Source organism: Pteronotus mesoamericanus, unplaced genomic scaffold, assembly GCF_021234165.1.
Source record: "Pteronotus mesoamericanus isolate MK-2021 breed Mesoamerican mustached bat unplaced genomic scaffold, CSHL_Meso_final contig_134, whole genome shotgun sequence".
Taxonomy (NCBI): domain Eukaryota; kingdom Metazoa; phylum Chordata; class Mammalia; order Chiroptera; family Mormoopidae; genus Pteronotus; species Pteronotus mesoamericanus.
The window spans coordinates 2,932,194-2,957,616 of NW_026555061.1; the positions used below are offsets into that span (position 1 = coordinate 2,932,194).

A 25,423-nucleotide genomic window follows, 5' to 3' on the forward strand; every position below is an offset into this window, starting at 1 on the left:
ATTTTGCCTTAGGAGCGTATCTACCTCAGTGACTTGATCTTTACTCATCAATTCCATACTAGGCTACTGAAATTAGGAGTTTCTCTTATGTTTAATGTTAACCAGGACATCAAAAGAGAAAAAATGAAAAAACTTGAAGAATGCAGCTACTGACTAGGACCCTTTCATATTTTAAGTGATCGTAAATATTAGGAAGCACACACAATTACAGCACTTTTAAAAATCTCAAAATATTTTCACATAGAAAATTAAAATTTAGCCAACAATTAAATAAATCTCTGAGGTGAAACGAATCTGACTCTGTGGTAAAACTGAAGGAGGGAATATGCCGGGGGAGGATCTGAAACTCAGGAGGACTTCAGTGACGTCAAATGTGACAAGTATGTCCTGTTTGAAATGTTTAAATTTACCCATCTGAAGTGAATCTGAGTTACCAAAGCAAATCTGAGCAAATCTTAGATGCAATTATTTAAAAGGGGAACCCTTAGGAGGGGCTGAAATAAAACAAAATTTAGTCTTCAGTCTTTCCTAGTGGAAACTTTCCTCTCTAAAACTGACGTAATGATTTCAAAGTCTGGGGCAAACGTTTAGAAGAACAATGTTTACCATACAGAGAAAAACAACTTACCTAATACACCACTAGGTTCAATGGGATACTCAAGGATTGACGTAGCTGGTGCCAACGTGTAGGGGTATTCATAGGGGGTGTAGATTAAACCAGCTTCGGGCCCGGGAGGAACTATTGCAGCCGTGGGGTGAGGAGTTCCGTTTGGCATGACCGCGGTCTGTATCTGTCTGATCAAAGGCATTATGGTGGGGCCGGCCGGCGTCGGGGTGCGCAGGGCAGCCGGGGGGAGAACAGGCGCAGGCCCGGTAATAATCCTGGGGGCGGCCTGGGCCGTCGCTGCAAGAGAAAAGGCAAGGGCCGCTACAGTAAGCAAGGAAATCCAGAAGGAAGTGCAGAGAGAGCAGTGCAAACACAGAAAGTGAGAGGGAGTAGGAAAGGGAAAGAAGAAAGCAGGAAAGGAGAAAAATAAAAGGAAATCATTAGTACATGCGCTGATCACACAGCAATGCCAAAGCACACCAATCAAACGCAACGGCTTCCCCTTTCCCAACATGATTAAGAATAAATGTGCAAAAATTAAAAAGCCACTGTAAAAAAAAATCGCGACCATTAATAGGTTATATTTAGTTCATATAGTTGATATATCTATGTTTTTAAGATCTCACAAGGCTAAAGGTACATGCAGAAGCACAAGAAAAACACTCGCATTAAAAGATATTTTAAAAAATATTTTGCGATTGGAGTCCACAGAAACAGTTTTGGTATATTTCTAATAGAGTAGATTCAGTTTCAAATTAAAGAAAGCATAATTTTTATTATATTAAGTAATCCAACTAACTACTATTTACATATAAATTTTCTGCATATGTAGGAACAAATTTTTTATACAACAACAATACAAGGCGGGGCAAAAGCAGGTCTGCAGTCGTTCGCACAGAAAACACTACAGTAGTGAGCAAACGAGACGCGGGACGAAACCGCTTTGCAGGCTCACAACTGCAAACCGCTTTTGCCTCCCCACCCGCCATGATGAATGCCCCGTCCCTCAACACAGGGTGTTAATGACATACTCGTTCTCCTGAGGAAGCTGAAGCCAACCATTTGTAAAGTAACCTCTTCTAAACCCAACAAGTTGTCTACATTTTGGAAAATTGCCTAGAACTTTTTAAACTTCAATTTCTTTAAAAAATTAGTAACTTAACCTTGGATTTTCCCGAAATATAAATTTCACATTATTTCATTTTAAATATATATTTAAAAAAAAGCAATCCTCTTGTAACTTGTGAAAGCATACACAAACACAAATAAAGGAAAAAACCAGATTAAAATAGTTATCACCTACTGTTCTCTGTGAACTCACATATAAAATCATCAGAGAAAAAAATACTGGAGGGAAAACATGCAAGAAAGTTGAAAGGACAGAATTCAAAAGAAAGATCACTGAATTTAAATACATTCTAAATTAGCTCTAAAAGTTTTGACTTTTTTTTTGTCCTTTTCATGAATGTAACAAAATAAGCTAGAAGCTTTAAATCTGTAGTTAACAGAATAGGAAATTTCATTAAACTCTTGAATTTAGAAGCTGAAATTTCATTAAAAAAAAAACAAACCAAAAAACAAAAAACAACAGTTTATAACCCCAAAACTTAAAAAACATGCTGGAATGCAGTAAAAACAGGAAGAGCATCCACCATTCATGAAAGCAGTAAACATGGATGGGACCGCTGGTCCCGTATCAAGTGACAATTGTTTTCACCCTTCATTTTGTTTAACCGCTCACGTGCTGTGCCACCAAAAAGAGAAAGGTATGTGGGCAAACAGCTGAGACGGCTGCCAGCCCAGCCCCAGTCTCACTCTTACGTGATTTGATGTTGGCATCTCTGTAGGTGCCGTTCAGGATCGCCAGCTCCATCAGCTGCATCTTCTTCAGGCTGTCTTCTCCCTCCGCCTGGACAAGGGAACCACAAGAGCGGTGAGCACTGGGGACCACGGCCAGAGCACCACAGCCGCACCCGCGGGAGGGCCTCGGAACAGGTGCTCCGTGACCACCACCACCTGTCGCAGCCAGGCAAGAAGATCTGGGGACCGGGGGCTCTGACACGCTGCAGCCTGTTCTCTCACTGACACAGGACACTCGGCTGCCGCTTGTGGCATTTCTATATGGAATCTTTTAATGTAAGCTACACTGATTGATTAAAGTTTTCCTAAAAGGCTTTGCTTTTACACGGAATGAATGAAATGTTAGGCGAGAGTGATAATAGTATGTTCTCTTTAGTATCTATCATTTTGAAGATTCCAAAGCTCAAATGTATTCATTAAAAGACGGAAAGCAAAAGCAGGGATTTTAAACATACACAATTTGATTGTGATATCCAGGTAAGAGAATATTTAATTCTCAAAAGGAAAACTTAATAAAGTCATAAAAGTTTCTAAAATTTGTGTATCTTCCGCCAACATGCCTCTCTCTCTTAAATTAGAAAGTGCTATCAATTCCAAAGCAAACCTATCTTTAGCGTCACCATGTGGTGTACTGTCCAAACCATTAAATATCTGAAAGCAAACAGGGGCACTCTTAATCACCCTGCTATGACAACAGGCGTAACCACCCAGGGCTGCCTCTGATTATCAGAATGTTGATCCTCCCTATTTACCTTGGACTCACACCAACTTTCCAGTTACTGATGGCGCCCTTGTCTTAGTCATTATTGGGCTACCATCAAAACTGCTGCAAAACTGGTAACGATGTCTATTCACCAATCAATCTACTCACCAGGGCCTGATTACTTACCCAAACTGCAACCTTCATCTTAATGCTACTTAACCATCTCAAAACCCTTTGCAGTTTCTTACTATCTGAAAGTATAAACCATTTAAGCTACTCTTGATCTGGCCCCAAACTATGTTCTCAAGTTAAACTTGTTAATCTTCTACTACTTTTTTTCTTACATCTTGTTATAAATCAAACCAAACCCCGCTGCTCTTCCTTTCTGCGCATATTTCGCACCCGCTGCCTGGAGTGCTCCTCCGCACTCTACCAGCCACTTTCCAAATCCCATTTGATCCTGCAAACTTCAACCTGAATGATACCTTCTCAAAGGGCCATCCCTAGACGGTATTGCTTCTGCTTTGAATTATAGTGTGTTGTACATCATTGTTACCAAAATAAGCTCCTTGAGAATAGAGACTATTTATAATTGCCTATCTCCCCATCCACCTCCACCCCTCCGAGTTATTTGCTGGAACTTATATTTTAAATGATTGGTATGTGAAATCTTTAATTGTATCCCCCAGTCTCAAATACATAAATCCTACAGGATAAACTTATCTGCACAGAGCAACTGATCACACACTGCTCTGATGTGATTTTGGTCCTTACAATCAAGGAAGGAGCAGCACTGGGTAGGAGAGCCCTCCTTGTCGGTAACAGCTGTGGACGACACGGAGTCGCTGACCTTGGCACTACAGCAGAAAACGGAGGACTGTGATGTGTGGTAAACAGAACTGGTACTATGATTCGTAGTAAACAGGACAGGGAGGTTTTAAAACAAGACAAAGAAATTTAAGAAAAAGATTACTGAAAACACCTTAGGCCAATGTTTAATGCCCCGCTGTCACCTTTCCAGAACCTGCTTGGCAGCGGAGAACAGAGAAGAGAGTTTCCTGCTTCTAAATTACTACTGCCCGATTCCCATGAATTTATGCAGGTGGAAAAAACCCCCCGAAGCAACATGGTTTCTTTGAAAGACCAGCAATTAACTGTTAAATACAAAAACAAGTATGCAATATTACTAGAAGGGAAGAACAGACTGAAAATCCATTATAATAAAACTCCTTAAACTTGGTCACTGAAAACTTACACTAAAAATTAAAATTAATCATGTCATTTCAAATATGAATCCCACTACATATTGGAGTACCACATGAAGTATATAAATTCTACTTTGTGTAAGTCAGAGGAAAGCAATAGCTATACTAAGGTCACCTTCCACAGCCGCAAAGTAGTTCACGTTTAAAAATGTCAGCAAATTAAGAGGAAGAGATCAAGGCAAACCGGCGATGTGACAACGCCTCACACAGGCCCCGAGCACGGGTTTCCGCGGGCCGCCGCTCCGGAAAACCCAATTACTGCTAGTGCTGGAGGCGTCCGCCGGGAGAGCCAGAGCCAAGGACGGAGGACACGTGTGTGCACACCAGGGCATGCGCGCGCGCGCTTTTCTCAGGGCGCAGGAACCTGCGTAACAGACGTGTGGCATCAGCAGAGACCCCCGAGCGAGCGCTGGCCAGAGCAGCAAGCACAGCTGTCACTGGGCGGGGCAGCCTTACGGAGGTCACTGGAGCGCGCACTGCTCCGGATCACGGGGCGGCGGGCTGCGCGGACCCTCGCTGGCAGAGCACCGCATTCAGCCGGCAGAGCTCGGCCGTGAACCTGGGTCTCACCCCAGAGCCAGCGTCCCCCTGATCCCCCTCTCCTGGCACTGCTCGCTCAGAGCAGGGCGCCCTGTGCCTCAGAGACGGCGGCGCTCCCTGCAGACGCCTTCACGCAGCAGCGGCGGCCTTCTTGCCCTATTTTGTCAATGACACTGACGGTGTACACCTCCCCGAACACGGCGGGAGGCGCATGCCACCGCTTTTCCACAGAGGATTTCAGACTCGAACGCTGGCTGGCTTCCCGAGTTACCACGACTAAGTTCTTCCTATAGCCAGGCCTCAGACCAATCTGTCTGATCTCTTTTCTCAGAGACAAAAGGGGGCCGAACGCGCCATCCTGCAAGCACGTATCTCAACTCTAGACCTTTCCAGAAGTCTTTTGTACAGCGTGCTTGGAACCAGGCGCCTCTACAGAGAGGGACCACAGACTTCCGCACTTCAACTAAGGAAGCTGTTCTTAAGCAACCAAAGCTAAGGTCACGCAATGCTCTCTCACAACCGTGAACACAACTGGTCACCTGGAACCCCGACTCTTCTAGTTTCTCGAGTACCTGCTCTGTATTTAAAAAAAACCACCAAGGTGTGATTTGCGTGCAGTGCGAGTCTGAGGTCCTAAGTGCGGCACCCCCTCGGTTGCGTCCCCACCGCTCCGAAGGCTCGCCGTGCTCCCTCCGAGTCCCGCCCCCCGCCCTCAGGGCAGGGCGCCGGCTCTCCAGCTTCGCACCGCGGCCAGCAGGGGGCGCGCTGCTCCTGGGCCCGCCGCTTTCCCTCAGGGTCTGGGTGAGACTCTTCCATTGTTGTTGCATTATCAGTAGTTCACTTATTTTAACAGCCGAACAGTATTTTGTTTATTCATTCTTCTGCTATGCGCGTTTGACCGTTTCTAGCTTTTGGACATTGCGAATAAAGCCGCTGTGAAAATTTAGGAATAGACTTTTTTTGTGAACGTAAGTTTTCATTTCTTTTGGGTAAACACCTGAGTGGAATTTTCCTGGGTCATAAGGTAGATGAGTATTTTTCTCATAATTTGCATAGGAAACATTACGTAAAGATTATTAAAGTATGCTATGAATAACACCCTTACGTTTGAAACATGAAAGTTTAAAAATGTAACAAACCCTTGCTAACTGCCCGCTGCCCTACCTTCTCCAACCCTGGGGTGCCTTGAAGTGGAATTATCTTTTGAATTCATCAAAGACTTCATATAAGAAATGAAGAAAACGTTTATTTGGTATTTTTAAATCTATAAGGTACACATTAAAAATAACAGGACAACAATGTCCATCTCAGCCATAGAGAACTGAAACAAAGGTGTGAGTATTTCCAAATCACTGAAAATGTGTCAAATGAAATACTAATTTGAATCACTGTCTGCAGAAACGCCCGAACTCTCCCCCTTAGCAGCTAGGGCACCGACAGCCCTCGAGAAGCCCTCCCTGCGCACGTCCCGCGCTGGTTACAATCCTCTGCGCGGCGCCGGCCGCACCCCCGCCACCCGCGCTTTCCGTCCCGCGCCCGCCTGTCCCGGCAGCCAGCGCACCCGGCCGGCTCGCCGCTCGCAGCCCGCAGCCTTCCCAACCACTCCACGCCTCGCGCACCACTTCCCTAAACCTGCGCTGCGCCTTCTGGGGGAATCCATTGTATATGGCCATCTGATATCTCGTCCTTTCCATTTTTTCTGTTGTTTTTCGGAAACTTCTCATGACTCACATCCATAAACTAATCAGTTACCACACTTCTTTACATTACCTAATTCACCTGGAAAAACAAAAGCTGGACAAGAAATGAGCAGAGGAAAGAGGAAAGGAAGAGTGACCAATATTCATTTTTAATCCCAATCATCGCCTGCGGCCACCCTGCCAGCTAAAGAAAAGTCTAACAAAAACTCGCCTGACTTGACTTTAAAGAGAGTTTTAGGCAGCAGAGTGACCTAACAGGATTTGTCTTTAAAGGCTCACTCTGCTATCCTGTGAATGGACTGCTGGGAGCAAACCAACCAACCAACCAACCAAGAGCCCCGTGACAAGCTGCGGTCCAGTCTCGGAGACGGAAGGTGGACTGGACAGGGGCAGGCAATAAAAGGGATGTCACAAACAAGTTCCCTCGACAGGACTCGACCAGTTAGTTGTTGACTGAGGGAACAGGAGACCTTAAAGAATGCTGTTTAGGTTTTTAGATTAGTACATGGTGGCTCTACTTGATGAAAAGCTAAAGGCTGAGCGACATGGCATCAGATATTAAAGGCTGAAGCACCTACTTTAAACACACAAGTGAGGATGTCATGGAGATAGGGGGAAGCGAACCTGGGTCCACTTAACTCCAGCTTACCCTGCTGAGGCCGGTGGGAGAACATCCTCCCGCAACATTTTCAGAATATTTCTCTCCCAGATGATTATCTTATTCTTATTATTAGATCAAACTCCAGTATGACCTGCTAACTGCTTTTGGACGATGGGTCCAGGGCTCCATGTACTGCGACTTCCCCTTTGCCAGCTGGATGCGCGAGGTGCTCCTGCTGGGACCCAGCGAGGTCTTAGGGTGGGGACAATGTGCTGGCCGAGGGGATGAGGGCTCCTTCCTGTGACAGTGTGCACAGCAGCCTGCATCTCCACTCCTCTGAGCTCCCGAGGGCCCAGCATCACGTGCCCCCGCTGTCGGGCTTCTCAGTCGCACGTCTGCACCGAACTTTCTGAGTGTGTACGGGGTAATAATAGTACTGACCTCCTCCATTTCCCAGCCATTAGGGTAATAGCTGCTTCCTGCAATTTCAAAATCTGTATTACACCCTGTCTCTTTTTCCTTTATCAGTCCCTGACATCTATATAACCAATTCCTTTATTAATTCTCTCTGTTGAAACACAGGAAGGTCTTATTTAATGTCTTTGGTATGTTCTGCAACTTGAAGTGGCATGACATAAAGCGAAACCAGTTTTCGCAGGCTAGCTGATAGAAACAAGAGTTAAGTTCCTATGGCATCTCAACACTGTAAGACGTGAAGTAGTTCAAGGGCCCGCCGCACCTCGCATGGCTTCTGTTTCTCGGACATGGAACTGGCCCCCATTACTACTTCACGGGCTCTGCGTCTCCCAGCCGGCGTTCACAGCCACACCGACTTCCTCTCCTGTATGTCGCCAATCCCATTTTCTGTCAAAAACATGCATGGACTCTATGATAGCCTGCTACCAATTTCTTTAGGTTATTTAAAGGTTCCTTGATTCCGCATTCCTTATTTTTCCCAGTCTTGAATGCTCAGTTAACAGCACCTACTAGGATGTAGATATGAACAGAGTATGTCTATATTGTCCAACACAAGTTACGTTCACAAATCAACGCACACTACAGAAGTTCACAGAGTTGTTAGAGAAACCCAATATAGGCGCACTTTGGAGAAACAGCAAGTTCAGTTGCAGACCTCCATGATGAAGTAAATAAAAACTGCAATAAAGCAGGTCACACAAATCATACAAATTTTTTGGCTTCTCAGTGCATGTAAAAGTTATGTTTATACTATACTTTATTAAGTGTGCAATAGCATTATATCTAAAACGTGCACCTTAAACATATTTTACAGGCAGAAAGTGCTGACCGTTACCTGAGTGTTCAGCGAGTCAATTTCTGCAGGTGAGGACCGTGACCTGACGTAGATGCTGCTGACTTGCCACGGCAGTGTTTTCTGAAGGCTGGGGCAACACTGGCAATTTCTTAAACCAAGAGTGAAGCCTGCCGTACCGACTGACTCTTCCTTTTGGGAATAATCTCGCTGTGGCACGCGATGCTCCTCAACAGCTTTTTACCCACGATGACACTTCCTTCAAACCCGGAGTCCGTCCTCTCAAACCATGCTGCTACTTTGTCAGCTAAGTTGGTTAATATTCTAAGTCTTTTGTCGTCGCTCCAACCATCTTCACAGCATCTTCATCAGGAGCAGATTCCATCTCAAGAAACCACATTCTTTGCTCAGCCGTAAGAAGCACTTCCTCAATTATTTAAGTTTTATCATGATATTGCAGCAATTCGGCCCCATCTTCAGGCTCCGCTTCTAATTCTAGTTCTCTAACTATTTCCACCACATCTGCCATTACTTCCTTTGCTGAAGAGTCTTGAAACCCTCAAAATCACCCGTGAGGGCTAGAATCAACCTCTTTCAAATTCCTGTTAATTTTTTTTATCTTGATTCATGAATCACATGTTCCTGATGTCACCTAAAATGATGAACCCTTTGCAGAAAGTTTTCAATTGACTTTGCCCAGATCCATCACAGAAATCAATGTCTATGGTGACTATAACCTCATGAAGTGTACTTATTTAATAGTAAGGCATGAAAGTTAAAATTAATTCTTCATCCACGGGCTGCTGTGTTCAGAGACATGGAGACAACATTCACCTCCTTGCACCATCTCCAACAAGGCTCGCAGGTGACCAGCTGCACGGTCAATGAGCAGTAGTACTATAAGGAAAGGCTTCTTCTTGCTGAACAGTTCTCAACAATGGGCTTTAAATGTTAGGTTACCCAGGCTCTGTGGTTCCATTTACAGAGCACAGGGAAAACGGGTTGTCTACTTCTTTTAGATGGTAAATGAGCACTGGCTTCAAATTGAAGTCACAGCCGTATTAGCCCCTCACAGGAGAGTCAACCTGTCACTGACTTCTCCTCTCTGGCTAGGAGAGGCCCGAGGGCAGCCTCTTGCAGTATAAGGCTGTTTTGTCTGCACTGGAATCTGTTGTTTAGTGCAGCCGCCTTCACTCATTGATCTTAGCTAGGTCTTCTGGACAACTTGCTGCTGCGTCTCCAGCAGCACCTGCTCTGCTGTGAAGATGGCGTCCTTCCTTAATGCTCAGGAAGCCCCCTCTTATAGCTTCAGACTTTCCCTCTGCAGCTGCCTCCTCTCTCAGCCTTCAGAGAATGGAGGAGAGTTGATGCCTTGCTCTGGGTTAGGTTCTGGCATAAGGGAATGTTGTGGCTGCCTTGTCTGCTATCCACACAAGTAACTTTCATCATCAGTAATAAGGCTGTTTCTCTTTCTTACCATTTGAGTGTTTATTTGTATAAGACTTTTAACTTCCTTCAAGAACTTCCCTTGGTATTCACAACTTGGCTAACTGGCTCAAGAGGCCCAGCTTTCAGCCCATTTTGTCTTTTGACGTGCCTGCCTCACTAAGCTTCATCATTTCTAGCTTTCAATTTATAGTGGGAGACATGCAACTCTTCCTTTCAACTGAACACTTAAGAAGCCAATGTAGGGTCATTTGGCAGGCGAGGTTTCAACATTATTGTGTCTCAGGGAACAGAGGAGGTGGAGGAGTGGAACAGGCAGGGAAATGGCTGGTTGGAAGAACACATTAAAACGTTTATCAATTAAGTTTGCTGTGTTATATGAGTGCAGTTCATGGTACCCCAAAACAACTGCAATAGTCACATAAAAGATCACTGATCACCATAACAAATATAAAAATAACAAAAAAATTTGAAATACTGTGAACATTACCAAAATGTGACAAGACACACAAAGCGAGCAAGTGCTGTTGGAAAATGGCACCGTGCCTTGCAGGACACAGGGCTGTCATAAAACTTTAACTTGTAAATAACGCAGTATCTGCAAAGCACAACAAACCTTAGTGCAATAATACAAGGTATGTCTGCATTAAAAAGATGTATCAAAACTGCTATATTTCAGTGGACAGCCAAAGACAATTTAGCATCATTACTTTTTCTGGGCAATACAGCCTGCTTATCTTTTACAAAGCAAGCTCTTAGCTTCAATGACATGCAAAGATGATTCTGTTGCTTCACTGAAAAATATGTGGGTCAAAATATCACAGGCACAGTTAGGGCGCAAAAGCTTGGCATACCTTTTGCACTTCCCATTTCGCTGTCCAACACTGTCTCACTTTATCATACTATGGACAGTCCTCAACTTACAGTGGTGCCAAAGTGATACACATTCAGTAAAAAACCATACTTTAGATTTTGAATGTGGATCTTCTCCTGGGCTACTGATGTGAGCACGACACTCTCATCAAGCTGGAGAGCGGCAAGAACCCGCGGCTCCTCATCAGCCACAAGGTCACGGATGAATGGATCTACAAGCCACGGTGGACTGTGTTGCCAGTCTTCGGGATATATTGTGTTTTCGCATCCCATCATGTGCACCAAATGTCTCCTGTCTGTGTCTCCAGTTTCTGATAAGAAGAGGAAGGCAATTACAAAAAATCCCAGGACAGGCTAATGGAAGTGTCCTGAGCACCTCGAAGGTAGTCGGGCTAAGCTATAATGTTCGGCAGGTTAGACTATTAAATGCATATTCAACGGACAATATTATCAACTAATGCTGGATTTATTTTTAGGACATATATGACCTTCTTGAGGAAATCTGAGTCGTTGGTAGCCGTTTGTATCAAGTCATTAGCAACTGCAGCACGATGTTCCTTCTGCTCTGGTAGCAGAAGCTGCGGAACAAATTTTGCCATGACACATTTCATATCTTCATGCCAAGATCCTGCATCAAAATCTCAGACACAGTAGTTCTTGGAATCCCTTGGTCAGCTTCTAGTTCTCACACTGTCAGTCGCTGATCTTTGCTGACGGCGGCCCAGACACATTCAACATTTTCAGGTGCTCCGCTTGTGGCAGGCCTTCCAGAACGTGGATCACTTTCAACAGAATCTTGAACATCTTTGAAGTGTTTGTGCCAAACTTTTATTTGCTTAATTGTGCTGTACTCATTGCATCATTCCTCAAAGCCTTCCCAGTCACCCTAAAAATTTCTGTGAAGCAATGCTCAAGCTTAATATAAAATTGGATGCAGATTAGTTGCTCCACTCGCTCAGTCATTTTGAATGAGAAGGCCACACAGTGCACATGCTCACTCAGCAGCGTCTACCGCCACCGGTGCACATTGCAGCCCGCTCGCCTTGGCTGCCAGGTTACACTGATGTCATGCAAACTGTTCTTATTATTAATAGCAGTTGGGCTTTTTCCAAATGGACCTCATACATCAACTACTAATCTATAAAACATATCAAATACTTTTACTTTAGGATAGTATGTTCCATCAAGGCAGAACAGATCCATCGAAAAGTAGTAATGATTTCGGGGGAGGGGGGGAACCATATCTCATAATAAGTATTTATTTGTCTCATATTAAGTATTTATTTCTTCCTATGCAAATATAGCATGATACAGTGAGATTTTATTATTTACAGTAGACCTAAAAGGCACGACAAACTTCTGAAAGATTTATATGATCTACAATTCAGGCTACATACAAGTATTAGTAGAGCCACATCATTGCTTTATGAAAAAAAGGGCCTATAAAGCTAATTGTATTTTAAATGGGCATTATCAGACCATATGGTTGGGCAATAGAAGACAAGACATAAAAATACAAATTACAAGCTTAATAGAGCCCTGTTCTACTGTAAAAGATCAAGAACCTGAAAGTAATAATGACTAAAAATCTGTTAGTTGTGAGAGGTATATGGGAATAGAAGGCAAAAACTTAAAAAGTGTACCCGCAGTGTTAGTGGTGGTGGTGGTGAGGTGAGCAGGCACTTGCAGGGTATCATAACGACACAACATTCTGAAAATAAGAACATATAAAATGCATACGTATTCAGAATAACCAGTAGGTTTACAGGGAGGAAAAGAAATTTATTTTTGCAAATTACTGATTATGTACCAAAGACCAATCACTTGCCTAAGGATATAAAGGATTAGATGCGATCCCTGTCCGTAAGATTTATAGTCTAGTTTTGGGAGAGACAGAAAGGTAGTGCAAGCTCAATGCAGTATAGTAAGTACTATGACAAAAGTTCACACAGGGTGTACTGAAAGACCAAATGAAAACACGTGGGGAGAGGATCACACGTCACTTGAATGATCTGTGTAGAAGCACATGAGCATATATGCAAAATGTTATTCCCACACCCTTTTAGGGGCTAACAGTGAGAAGGAGCTCGCCCACGGGGGTCTGTGATAACACTGTTACTTCAGCCCGCCTGCTCTTCAGACTGTCAGGTAACGCTGCTATACCCAGCCCAGCTGCTAATGGGGACTCTTTAAAGGACCTTGGTTTTCACTAGGAGCTGTTTATGAGATTTCCGAGTCATGCAGGGCCCGTGGCCCAGGATGGCTATGAATGCGGCCCAACAGAGAATCGTAAATTTACTTAAAACCCTTTCTTGGCTCATCAGTTTTCATTAGTGTTTGTGTGTTTAATGTGTGGCCCAGAGATGCCACAAGGTAACCCCTGCTAGAAGATGCTGATGAACTTTCTGAGTAACTTCACACAATCTAGTGACCTCAAGGAAGAGCACAGCCATCAAGCTGCCTGGTTCCAGAGCAATCTGAAGTCACCACGGCCAAGTTCACGTCTACTCAAACTATTTTCGGATGTATCATTATGGTGACAACTGAGGCTCGTAATTTTGGTTGGTTTCCACCTTAACTGTTCTTTCTTTGTTGTTTCATAAGATATTGAAAGACCTCATTTCACTGTCAGCAGCTGACTAAAACTCTGAATCTCAAATTAAGGCCAAGGGAGAACAAAGAAGGTAAAGAAACAAGGCCGATCGTTTCTTCCAATGTCGCCTGGTGGCACCAACCTCTGTGTCACTGCAGGCAAACATGTGGGGCCCTTTGCCCTGTCATTTTTGTTCTAGAGTGTGACTCATCTGACGTCCTCGGTCAGAAAAAAATTAAGCAAATCAAGTAATTTCATTATTTAAATGATGAAATTTGAGGGGTCCTTCACCCCTCAAAATTTGAATAAAAGTCTTTATTTTTAAAGTATACAGTCTGTAAAGAATTTAACCTTTTTCCCATTTCACCTCTTAACAAGTCTGTAAGGCACATAAGACAGGTATTAGCTGTCCCATTGGTAAAATTCAGCAAAGGACAGGAATCTGCACCATTGTGTTATTAATGCATTTGAATTATTTTCATTATGCGTAGCTATCTGGGGAGAGCTAGGGAGCCAGCTTTGGGTTATTTAGCCAACTTGAAGAATCAAATAATAACAAATAAAACTTGGAATGTAAACACATTCCTTTTGGAATGAAAAATATTTTACTTCTGAAGTAAACTGCCAGTATGCCTCCATTTCTTAAGTGGGAAACTAGATAGCAATCTAAAAACCTCATTTTAAAATAGGTATAAAATAAATCAGGTGCGTACAGGAGGAAACTGTTTTAAGAGCAGGAATCAATTCTAGAGTACCTTAGAAACTTTTCTTCTGCAGCAGGACCGATTGTAAGAGGGACAGCTGCTGTTCTCGAGTTCATAGACTTTATTTAAGAGGAAAAAGCAAGGCAGAAAGCTCCTCTACTTAAGAACTTTGAAACTTTCTTTCACAGTCAATAAAACTACTGTCATTAAGCAAGCTGATTTTGCACGGTCATTTTGATTTGTTGGCCATTCCTGTATTCTTTGTGGCTACTATGTTTACCCTGTTTTTTGAGCTGTTTTATGGATATTAAAAATGACGCCATATCTAATAAGTGCAATAGTAAATAAGCCCGTGAACTTTTAGTAACATACAATTAACAACAGAAACAAAAAATGAAAAGCGAGAAAATGATAAATGCTGGAAAACTTTTAAGAAGCCAAAGGTTCTCCCATGACACCACAGACAGAATGGACAGTGGGTCGCGGATGGGAGCGCTGTGGCAGGGCTTCCAGGCTGGGGCGGAGGCTTGATCCGTGCCAGTGTCCACCCGAGCGCCGTGAAGGGGCAGGCACACCCTGCTGGGCTACCCAGGGAGGCCCTGGGACGCTGGGTGAATGCATCGAGGAAAAGAGTCACCTGCCTCAACAGGTTTCTTTGCATATGTGCAACACGAGTCCATTTTGGAAAAAGACATCCACCCGCAAGGGGGGGGCGGCAGCACTGACAAAACCATGAACTGCGAGGGACAGGATCCCTACACGACTTAGTGCACATGTCCCCTGAGGCTGAAAAGAGCAAACGCTCTTCAGTGACCCGGACTCAAACGGACTGAGGGATTGTCTTTCCCAATGTAGGTGTTTCTATATTACCTTAAAACTACATTTTAATTTTACCTATAATCTGCTCCTCTACAGAAATGTAACCTTTTTGTTCCCATTTAGATTTTTTATGAATGGGGTTTTTCTTTTAACATTTGTTGTATAATTTTAAAATCTTGCTATTCTAATGAAATAGTCTATCACATTTTCATATAGTCCTTGAAACTTTAAAAATTAAGCAATTAAAACAAAGTGAAGATAAGGCCTTGGCAGGAGCACGGCGGAAGGGCGCTAAGCATAGCTCGGGCAGGTGACGCACAGGGCGGGAGGGCTTGCAGCGTGTCCACACAGCATAATGCACACTGAGACCCCCCACACGGGAAAGAGTTAAAGATGGGAGAGTGAGTGAAGGTGGTTCTGAGGAAAACGAAAAAACAGGTACTAAAATCTAGAAATCGAGAGTGTGACATAAAGAACGAGGCTGGTAAGCTAACAGCGGTTTGTAAGCCATGTTAAAGCAGGTAGACGAACTCCTTGGAGTAACCGGAAGTCAGTCAAGTGTTTTGACTCAAGGAGAATCACTGATTGGATTCCAGCTGGAGAAGCACTCTGCAGCCCCGGTGTGGGGAACAGACACCCCCAGCGGACGTCTACGGCCATGGACGCGACCCAAGCCTCTGTGCACTGATACACTGTTTCTTCCTCGATATACCTACCATAAAGTTTAATTTATAAATTAGGCACAGTAAAAGATCAACGGTAACCAGAACAATGGTAACAACATACTGTCGCAATTTTCAACCTGTGTGCTGGGGCACAGGGCGCCACAAGAATTTTGAAAACATGCAATATCTGACATTTCAGTCAGTGGTACTGCCCTCTTTTACCTTAGACTGTCAAATAAAAAAATGACAATGGCTAACACAATAGCTGTCTGATGTGAATGAATGAAAATTGTATCTAAACTTTTTAGGTTTGCAAAAAAAAAAATAAAAAGTGTTTTTATGGTGTGCAGCAGAGTTTTAGTAATTACTTTTTATATGCTGTGAGATGAAAAAACTTGAAAATCACTGATAAACTGTAATGAAAGTTATGTAAGCAGGCTGCCCCCCACCCCCAAAATCTCACTGTACCGTACTTTCCTTTTCACTTACAGAAAGCTCCTTATGGTTTCTCTTTGGCATGTGAATTGCTAGCATCATTATTCTTGCACTCTGGGGACATTATTAAGTAATGTGAGGGTTACTGCAACACAGCGCTGTGGTAAGGGGACTGTCAATCTGATAACTGAGATGGCGACTAAACGACTAATGGGCGAGGAGCGTGTACCACTTGGTGACGCTGGACAGAGGGATGGTTCATGTGCCCAGTGGGATGGAGGAGGCCAGCACAAGAGCATCATGCTACTCAGAACAGCGTGCAATTTAAAACGTATGGATTGTTTGTTTCTGGAATTTTCCATTTTATATTTTCAGACCACTGGAGACTAAAACCATGGATAAGTAGGGACTACTATTTTTGGAAAAGTAAGATTACACCAATTCGGGGGCCGCATGTAATGATATCCTAAACTGAGACAATTCCAGCAGAGACAGAGTTAACGGTCCCTTGCTGCTTCACAGTATTAATCTTGTCATGAATTAACCTTCATAAACATTACTATTACCCATTACTTTTCTGATTGAGGATTGTGTCTTCTGAATCAATACCAAGAAGAGTAATTGCTTTCGTATCTGCTCTTTACTTGATTCCAGAAGGTGCTAGCACTCTTAACTGTCCTGAAAAGGCTTTTCCAATGCATATGGTTACATAGAGGCATGAGTATTAATTTTATGACGCCTTCAATAACTTTTAGTTTTAAAAAATCTAAACAATTTCTAACTAAACGAGAAAATGCCACTGAATTCCTCCAATGGTCAGAATGGATTTTTTCTCAGGCCTTTTCAAGAGCTGGGATATCCCCACTTTGTCTTTTCTAAGAAAACTGTCTGCTAAGACTGTATTAAAACATGCTCGTCCACTAAAGAGGCTATGAACAGCATAAAGTTGGCCACTCTGGGACAGGTGGCACTTATATGACCAGCAAGCCCAGGAATCCCAAAGAGATAATTAGGGTACTAATACTGCTTGTATTTGGACTCAGTTGTAAGCACTACTGTTTTTGTATGTTTCATATGTGTGTATATATGTATGTAGAGGCAGTATGAGTATGAACACATAAATGTTTACAATACAGTTTTTAAAAGTTACCTGTATTTTTAGGTTTTTAATTTTTATCATGGAGAATTACTTTTTTATTAAGGTGGTTGGTGCTTTAAGTTATTGGTATGAATATTTAAGAGACAATGAGCTGATGGTTAAACAAAGGCATTGGCTCTGATTCCAGTGTTAGAATTAATTCAACTCTGGATCTGTCCTGTTATATATTAGTTTTATATTATTAAAATTTAGGAATTAAAACAATTTTTGATTAAAATTCCCACAGAAAATAATAAATTGGTTATTGTAATTTTGAAATGGCCCTAATTCCCCATGAAAACACTTTCTATGACCAAAGTTCCAACTGCATATTGTTAGGAAGCATACCTCTCCATCTGTTGGAGAATGAATCATTTACAACTACATTACCAGGTTCCTGGTATATAAAACACTAGTTATCTGTTCAATGAATTTCAGTAGATACTTTAAACAACTGTTAACACAGTACTGTGTTGGATTAAAAAACAGAACCCTTCTTTAAAAGGTTATGAGTAACATTGTGAAGACTACTTGTATTGCATATTAATCACTATGTACTTATTTTAAAAATCTGACAAGTACTGTGTAATTTTTTTAAGGAATACATTTCTCTTTGCTGATCTTCCACTACAGGAGCACTACGACAAATCTTTTTTGTGTGTTTTCCTGAACCCGCTTCCCCCGCATCCACTGCAGAGGTCGCTATAAAATGCCAAATAAACACGGAGTGATCTGGACACTGCACACTACTGACAGTGTGGCGAGAGTAAGCGGAAGAGGGGCATGGAGCGCAACAAAGCTAGCAGGTAGGTGCCCAGCAGAGGAGGATGCACCACGAGCGCCGTGTTGACCGGCCTGCATCCTGACCACTCAGGGAAGCTGCCTGTGAAGACCCCGCACCCAGAGCAGGGTGCTGCTTGTTATGACACAGAAGGCTGCGGCTACCACGAGAGGGTAGCACTGCAGGGATGGAGCCCCGCAGCAGACACAGAACCAGAGAGAACGCAGTGGCCTGAGGAGGGGAAAGAGTGGGGACAGGGGGAGACCGGAAAATGGCATGAAGGAAGCGTGACTGCCCGGCCACTGCCACCACTGCCATACAGCGCCAGTGGGGGAGTCGCTGTCTGAGAGCAGAGGAGGGCAGGGCTGCAGCTCAGAGAGCCTTCTGTGTGGCAGGGCCTGAGCCACTCTGGGGTGGTGCCGAATGGGTGGGTGACGGGGGTCCAAGGCTGGCAGCCAACTAACGAGCGCCCCGCTGGCAGCGCTCCCTGGAGACACGGCTGGGGATGAGCGTGCCCAAGAGGGACAGGCTGGAGAGAAGGTCACTCTAGAAAAGTTCCTGCCTTACGGAGAGCAGGGCATTTCTGAAGAGCAAGCATCAAGTGATCAAACAAGTGACTGGCAAACTCATTAATTCTGTCCTCATTTATACTACTAAATCCAGATCTTTGTTCTGAAGCCTTGATTTCTAGCCAGCTTAATAGCCATTTTTCAAAAGAGGTCTCTGAAGTGAATTGGAGGACAGTCAGTAAATGAGTCTTGTAATCTCCGCAAGTGTGTTAGAATTCCATAGAATCTGAATTCAGTAATCAAAGTATTTTATTTAAACAGACTGTACTGCAATCACCCACAGGTGAACTCAACGTAAATTAATATCTCAAAGTAAGTTAATTCATAAATCTGTTGGCTTGCTCAGAAATATATTCCACAAAGCGGTCAAACAAAATACGCTGATGCTATGTCAGTTCAAAGCCAAAACTTTAAAAACAATTCAATTTATGTTTAAAATATACATTAAAGATTAAATGTTTTCCCCCACAAAAGCATTAAAGGTTGAGAGAACATTAAAACAAAGCACATATATTCACATAATTCTGCAGTATAGGGTTCAGAGTAATTCTTATAAAGGGGAGTCCATTATTCGTAAGTATGACTTTTGAAATTAAAATTTCAATGCCCAGTTATCCAAAACAAGAAAATTAAGCCATAAGATGAGCTACCAAATAAGCTTATCTGAAACAATAACATTAATCTGAATCATTACTATACTATTAAAATTTCACAATGGTAGTATCTGAATAATTTTACTAATAAATATCACAGCACTTGAAATGTTGTCAAGAGAAATTAAATGTAAGGGTTAAAATTACAAGCAAATTAAATAAAAATAAAGAACATATGGTTTCCTTAACTTTTTGCCAATTCAACTTCAACATTCATTAATACGAAGTGAATGGATGAAAAATGCTTTGCCTACATGTAAGGAACATGATGCTACTTACCAACAATTAGAGGGCAAGCAAACAAATTAAAAGGATGTATGAAAGGAAATGAACTACAGAAAATACAGTGAGGAATAACTCACCTATGTTCATATTAAATAATTTTCATTCTTTAATAAACTTATACTTTAAATTAATTTTGGAGTATCTATGTAGAATATCATACATTTAATAGAAATATATTTTTTAAATCAAAATGCATTATCCCAGCCAGTGAGCAGCACATTTACTTAAGCGATAGAGGCATTAATATTTAAGAACAAACAAGTACAAGCAAAAAAATAAAAAGTAAACAGATACAGAGTACATGATAAATTCACTGTAGTCTGAAGGATGCATGAGATACAAGATTAAAATAGAAGGACTTTTTATATGAATTGCAAAAGCATTGCTTAGGAAATACAAGGGGGGCACCCCCCCAATGGAATTATCTTCTGGAAGGCGGGCCCCGTGGGTACAGGCGCTCCCCCCAGGCGAGTGTTCTAGAGCCCATCTGGATGGGTGCGCCAGCTGGCGTTGTTGTGAGACGCTGCGGTCAGCTCAGTGCACTTCTTTTGAAGACTCAGTGCGTTCGCCCACTTCATGATGGGTGATTTGCAAGTGCACCCGCCCACACCACGGTGAATGTTCAGCAGTTTCTGACCTAAAACAGCATGACCCCATGCCCCACCGTCCCCATTCACAAATCTCGTCCCCGCCAACTTTTTTTGTTGTTGTTTGTTTCCCTGATGAAAAAAAGACCTCAAAGGAAAATGTTTTGCTGATGCGGAAAAGGTGACACAAAAAACAGCAGAAGCACCAAGAGGCATCAAATTGATGAGTGCAGCCCTGGCCGGTGTGGCTCAGTGGACTGAGTGCCAGCCCATGAGAAGAAGGGTCACCGGTTCGACTCCCAGTTGCGGCACATGCCTGGGTTGCAGGCCAGGTGCCCAGCTGGGGGGCGTGTGAGTGGCAACTGATCAATGTTTCTTCCCCTCTCTTTCTCCTTCCCTTCCTCTCTCTAAAAATGAATGAGTAAAATCTTTAAAAAAAAACCTGACGAGTTCAAAGACTGTTTGAACAGTGGACAAAACATCTCGATAGGTGCACTGCATCAAATGGAGAGTACTTTGAAGGTGACTGAAGTTTAAACATGTAAGAATACACACAAAATTTTTTATAAATAAATTCCATTTTTGGGTCCCCTCTTGTAAACACATGCTGACCTATTATTTTTCTATGCCCAGAATTTTTTAAAAAAATATTTGCAACACTTTAAACTTTAGCCTATTTAAAAATGTCAATCTAGACAACATTTTGTGTGTAGAGAAGCTACTCCTCAATGAATCCTTGTAAGAATCAAAAGGAGCATGTTTTTCAGAGTTTGTATTTGTACCGGCTGACTCAATTACCCAAGACAAGACTTATTTTATTAGGCTGACCAAGGGGCTCCACCAGGCAGCTCCACAGTTGGGAGAAAGCCCCTCCGCTGGCTGCTGAAGTCCCACCCCCTGCCAGCCAACATTAGGGCTACGCAGGAAGCAGAGAGAGCTGCGCAGCTCTCAGTGATTCATACGATTTTGGTGTGGCAGCGTCTGAAGTCTTAAAGCCTACACCTTGTCACACTTCTTCATATATCCATATGGGCTGCTCTCCAAAAGTGCAGTACTTTTAACTGTTGGTGAAAATTCTAGTTGAAGCGATGCTGTCGTGGCTGCCCCAAAGCAGAATAAACAACAGGCCCCAATGTGGATTGAAGTACAAAATGATACTGATTGAGAATCAAATTTTATTTAGCATTGTTCCTCTTTGCAAGGAAAAAGTAATCAGTAACATGTCGATTTCGGCATGTTTTTCTCTCACCATGTTTCCTAAAGCAGTAAACCCCTACTTGTTCCTACCAGAGTTCCTCACACACAGTAAACAACTTGTAAGCCACTTGGATTCCAGGAGTTCTAGAGTTTTCTAGTAAGAACATCTATGATGGTCTTTTAGAAAATCTAATCTGTCATTGGGTTAAGTTTTATTAATTTATTATAGGATTTTAATCAGACTACTCTGATACGCAATTGTACTTTAAGGAGTGAAGATTAATATGTAAACAATATTTTAATCTACTTTTAAGAATACTGTATACCTTCTCATCTGAATCTATTATTTTGCATACCCGCATCTCCTTGTGAAACATTTTTGAAAAATCATCTACATTTTCAAGCTACAAAAATTAGCAACAACCGAATTATTATTTTCCTCACGAAATTGTAACGTAATGGCTTGAAAGTGTTAATAGACCTCCTCATAGACCTTATCACAAGAAAATTTACAAGTATTCTCAAAATTTTTAAGTACCTGAATCTCTCTAAGAGGCTTTTCCCTGGAGAGCAGAGAGATCGCTGCCGTGGAAGATGGGGACCGCGCTGCTCCCCGGAGGCCCGGGACGGGGGTGGGCACGCTGGCCCCGCCGTGGGCACTGAGGGAGCAGCGGCTCCCAAGGCGCCAGGGCACTGCGGCTGGCTCTCCGGAGGCGCAGGAGCGCTGAAGCTCCCTCTAAGCTATTTGCATGCAACCTGTATAATCCAGTTTATGGGCTTGAGCACTGTATTTGTTTTCCCAAAAACTCTAAATATGACAAGTGTAAAGATATAGATTTATTACACGTACTGAGAAAAATTAGAGTAAACATCAGGTTAAGGTTTACTAAAACAAAGCAATCATTTTACTAGCATCATTGAAAGATGTAATTTAGGAAGGGCAAGTTCTCTTCCCTTTCCTCCAGAGATCTGGAACAAAGTATCTTTTCTTCATGACGCCCATGTCACTCTACTGAGCAAAAAGACAAGCCCAGGGAGCGGGCGTCAGCTGGAGAGCACCCACAGGCCTGCTCTGCAGCCCCGCCCCCCCTGAGCGGAGGCCAGGATCGGCTTCTTTCAAACCCATAATTTATGAGTTTATTCAAACCTGCCAAACTGGTTTGAGTAAACGCCTCTCACATTTGAAAATTCTCATGGCAACTCATTGAGTTTGGCAGCCTGGCAAACCCAAATTCGATCCTTTTATCCCGCAGCTAAACCATGACAATGGTAATTCTGCTCTGACACTCTGAAGAGGCTGCTAATTACTGTCCTCTGGGTCCCTGGACAGATTTCCCATTCAGATTAGAAGGGCTATGCGTGGTGGAAAACAGCAGAGACACCTTTCTTTACACCAGAAAGATGGTTTCTCATGACATCTCTACCAAGGAGCAAGAGCACGACAGCTAGATATTTGTTAAAACCTTGCCTTCTTCCCCAATAAAATGAAAAGGAGGCCAGTAACACCATCTACTTCAATTACTGATACCTGGGGCAAGCAGTACATGCAGAGCCACCAGGTCAGTAAAAATCCAGTTAAAAACCTTTAACCATAAGACTATTATCTCTAGAGTCATTATCTCTCTTCCTAACTTACTCTTTACCTATTTTTATATATTTTCAGGTTATAATCAAAACACAATTCACTGAGTCAAATGCATATGGCACTTTACAGAAAAGAATGTTGAGAAACATGAAAAGCAAACTTAAAAAATATTTTGCAATAGATCTCCTCTCTACTACTCTCACAAATCTTGATGACCTTGACTTCTACAGTTTTTAAATAAGTGAAAAAATTACTCTTGTTTTGAAAAAATCTTCAAATTTCATACTGCTCCTTGAAATAACTGGCAACAACCTTAAATTTCAACCCCCCCAGCTGGAAATTTGACAGAATCTATTAGATTGATTATTTGGTTTAGTATTATTGAACTCTATGTATAAAATGCTTTCATAAAGAGATCAGCTATACATTCAAAACTGATGCACGCCCCACTTGGTATGGCTCAGTGGGTTGAACGCGAGCCTGTGAACGGAAAGGCTGCCGGTTCAGTTCTCTATTAAGGCACAGGCCTCGGTTGCAGGTCAGGTACCTCCATGGGGGGCGTGCTAGAGGCAACTGATTGATGTTTCTCTCCTTCTCTTCCTCCCTCCCCCTCTCTATAAAAATAAATAAAATCTTTAAAAAAAACGCCGACTCATGTTCAGGTTCTCAAACACCTATAAATAAACTTAAAGAGAAAATGAAAGACCAAAGAAAAAAGACATAATTAGGGTTAGTGTTAGTAAAAAAGCCTCAAACAAAACACTCAGATTCTCTGGGACCGGATGCATCCCTTGTGCCCACAACTGTCCTGAACTATGGTAACACATAAAGTTCAGCCACTCATTTAGTTTCCCCAAGTTAGTATTCCACCTCAACAGAAACCTTTTACCGCACTCCTACTGAAAGGGAAGAAAAATTATAGCAAGAAGAGATTTAGGGAAGTATCGCTCACCTCTGCTTTCTCAGTCTTATCAAAATAGTCCAGTACAACATACCCCGACTTCTACTTCTCATGTTTTTAGATTCTTTGGAGGAGATTAGAAAAAGATCATAGAATGTGTATCTATAAGGTCTTAGCTAATAAATACAAAAAATAGCATGTATTGTTTTCTAACTTACTGAAAAGGGAACTGAAAGAGAAATGGCATTTAATACCTGAGATGGTAGGTACAAACCCACAGTGACTGACTGAGGAATGAGAGAGAGAGAGAGAGAGAGAGAGAGAGAGAGGGAGAGGGAGAGGGAGAGGGAGAGTGTGTGTGTGTGTTAGGGGATGGGGTGCACTTCACAAACGACGTTTTAGTAACATTAATATATGGTTTTCATAATTTTCTTGATTATGCCACTGATAACAAAAGCATACACTGAGACCATGACCAGCCATGAGAATCTCTTTGGTGTGGTGCAGGGACCGAGCCGGTAAGTGACACGGGCAGTGATGTCGTTGAGGTGGCCAACCAGTCTACATACCACATAAGAAAATAAGAGGAACCATGTGTCTTGTACTTCTACGTAATTAAGATAATTATGACCTTCCAGAGACTTCCAAGGCAAGTGAGCAACAATAATCCAATTTTACAAATAAGAGATAGTCCCTGACCATGATTTGTGTAAATCCTATTGTATTTGTCTTCATTTTTAAAAACCCGAAATGCACAACTTGCCACTCCGAAAACATATATACGCTAATCTTCTCTATCTCTCTGAGTCTGTATATTGAACTTCTACTTCAAGCCTCACCAAACTACGTAAAATTTTCTTCCCTAAGCACTTCAGCTCACCTTGATTCTTTCCTAAGACCTCATATAACATTTTCTGTAACACTGATTGCCACCTATGTACTGCTTGGATACTATCTGCGTGAAAATGTGCTCGAAGACAGAACTGAAATTTGGGGGGGAAAAAAGACTTCAACTCTAAAACAAATGGGAAGCTGCCATTATACAAAAAACGAGTGAAATCTTTTAATGATGCCAAACTCTGGTCATATAGGTTGTGTAAGCTAAACAAACATATTAAATATAGTATTTGGCAATGCTTGTGAGTACACCAAATTAGGCTGCATGTAAGTGAGATCAAGGAGCACGCTAGTGTGCATCTGTTTACAATGAATGAATGGAGATTTTTAGAGATCTCTTTCGATAATTAACAAAACTAAGAAAAAGAAGAGAAGATCTAAACATTTTCAACCGCCTTCACCTAAATGACATTTCTACTGCACATACACAACTACTGCAGAATACACGTGCTTTTAAGTCTATGTGTGATATTCACCAAAATAGATCATATACTGAACAATAAAAAAACTCTAGGTAGATTCAAAAAGACTAAAATGTTACAGAATACAATTTTTTGCACAGAACAGAAATTACAGATCACAGTAAGACAGAGAAGTCTCAAATATTCGGAAAAATTTGCTAATAATCCATGGGTCAATGAAGAAATCACGGAAGAAATTATAAAATATGTTGAACTAAATGGTAATGAAAATACAATATTATATTATTTGGGGGGATGCAGCTTAAGCATCATTCAGATCGAAATTTA

General features: G+C 42.3%; 1 protein-coding gene across 5 annotated transcripts in view; it reads right to left on the bottom strand.

Moving 5' to 3' along the window:
• QKI (QKI, KH domain containing RNA binding) overlaps positions 1-25,423 on the bottom strand; it is a 146,542-nt gene that overhangs the window by 12,119 nt on the left and 109,000 nt on the right. For 3 of the 5 annotated variants that reach the window (XM_054595379.1, XM_054595400.1, XM_054595389.1), the window contains exons 5-6: positions 2,429-2,516; positions 629-928 (exon numbers count right to left, since the gene is read on the bottom strand). In XM_054595379.1, coding sequence (XP_054451354.1) covers positions 629-928; positions 2,429-2,516 — 388 coding nt within the window. The remainder of the gene's footprint in view (positions 1-628; positions 929-2,428; positions 2,517-25,423) is intronic. The other 2 variants (XM_054595361.1, XM_054595369.1) reach the window with 1 other exon arrangement.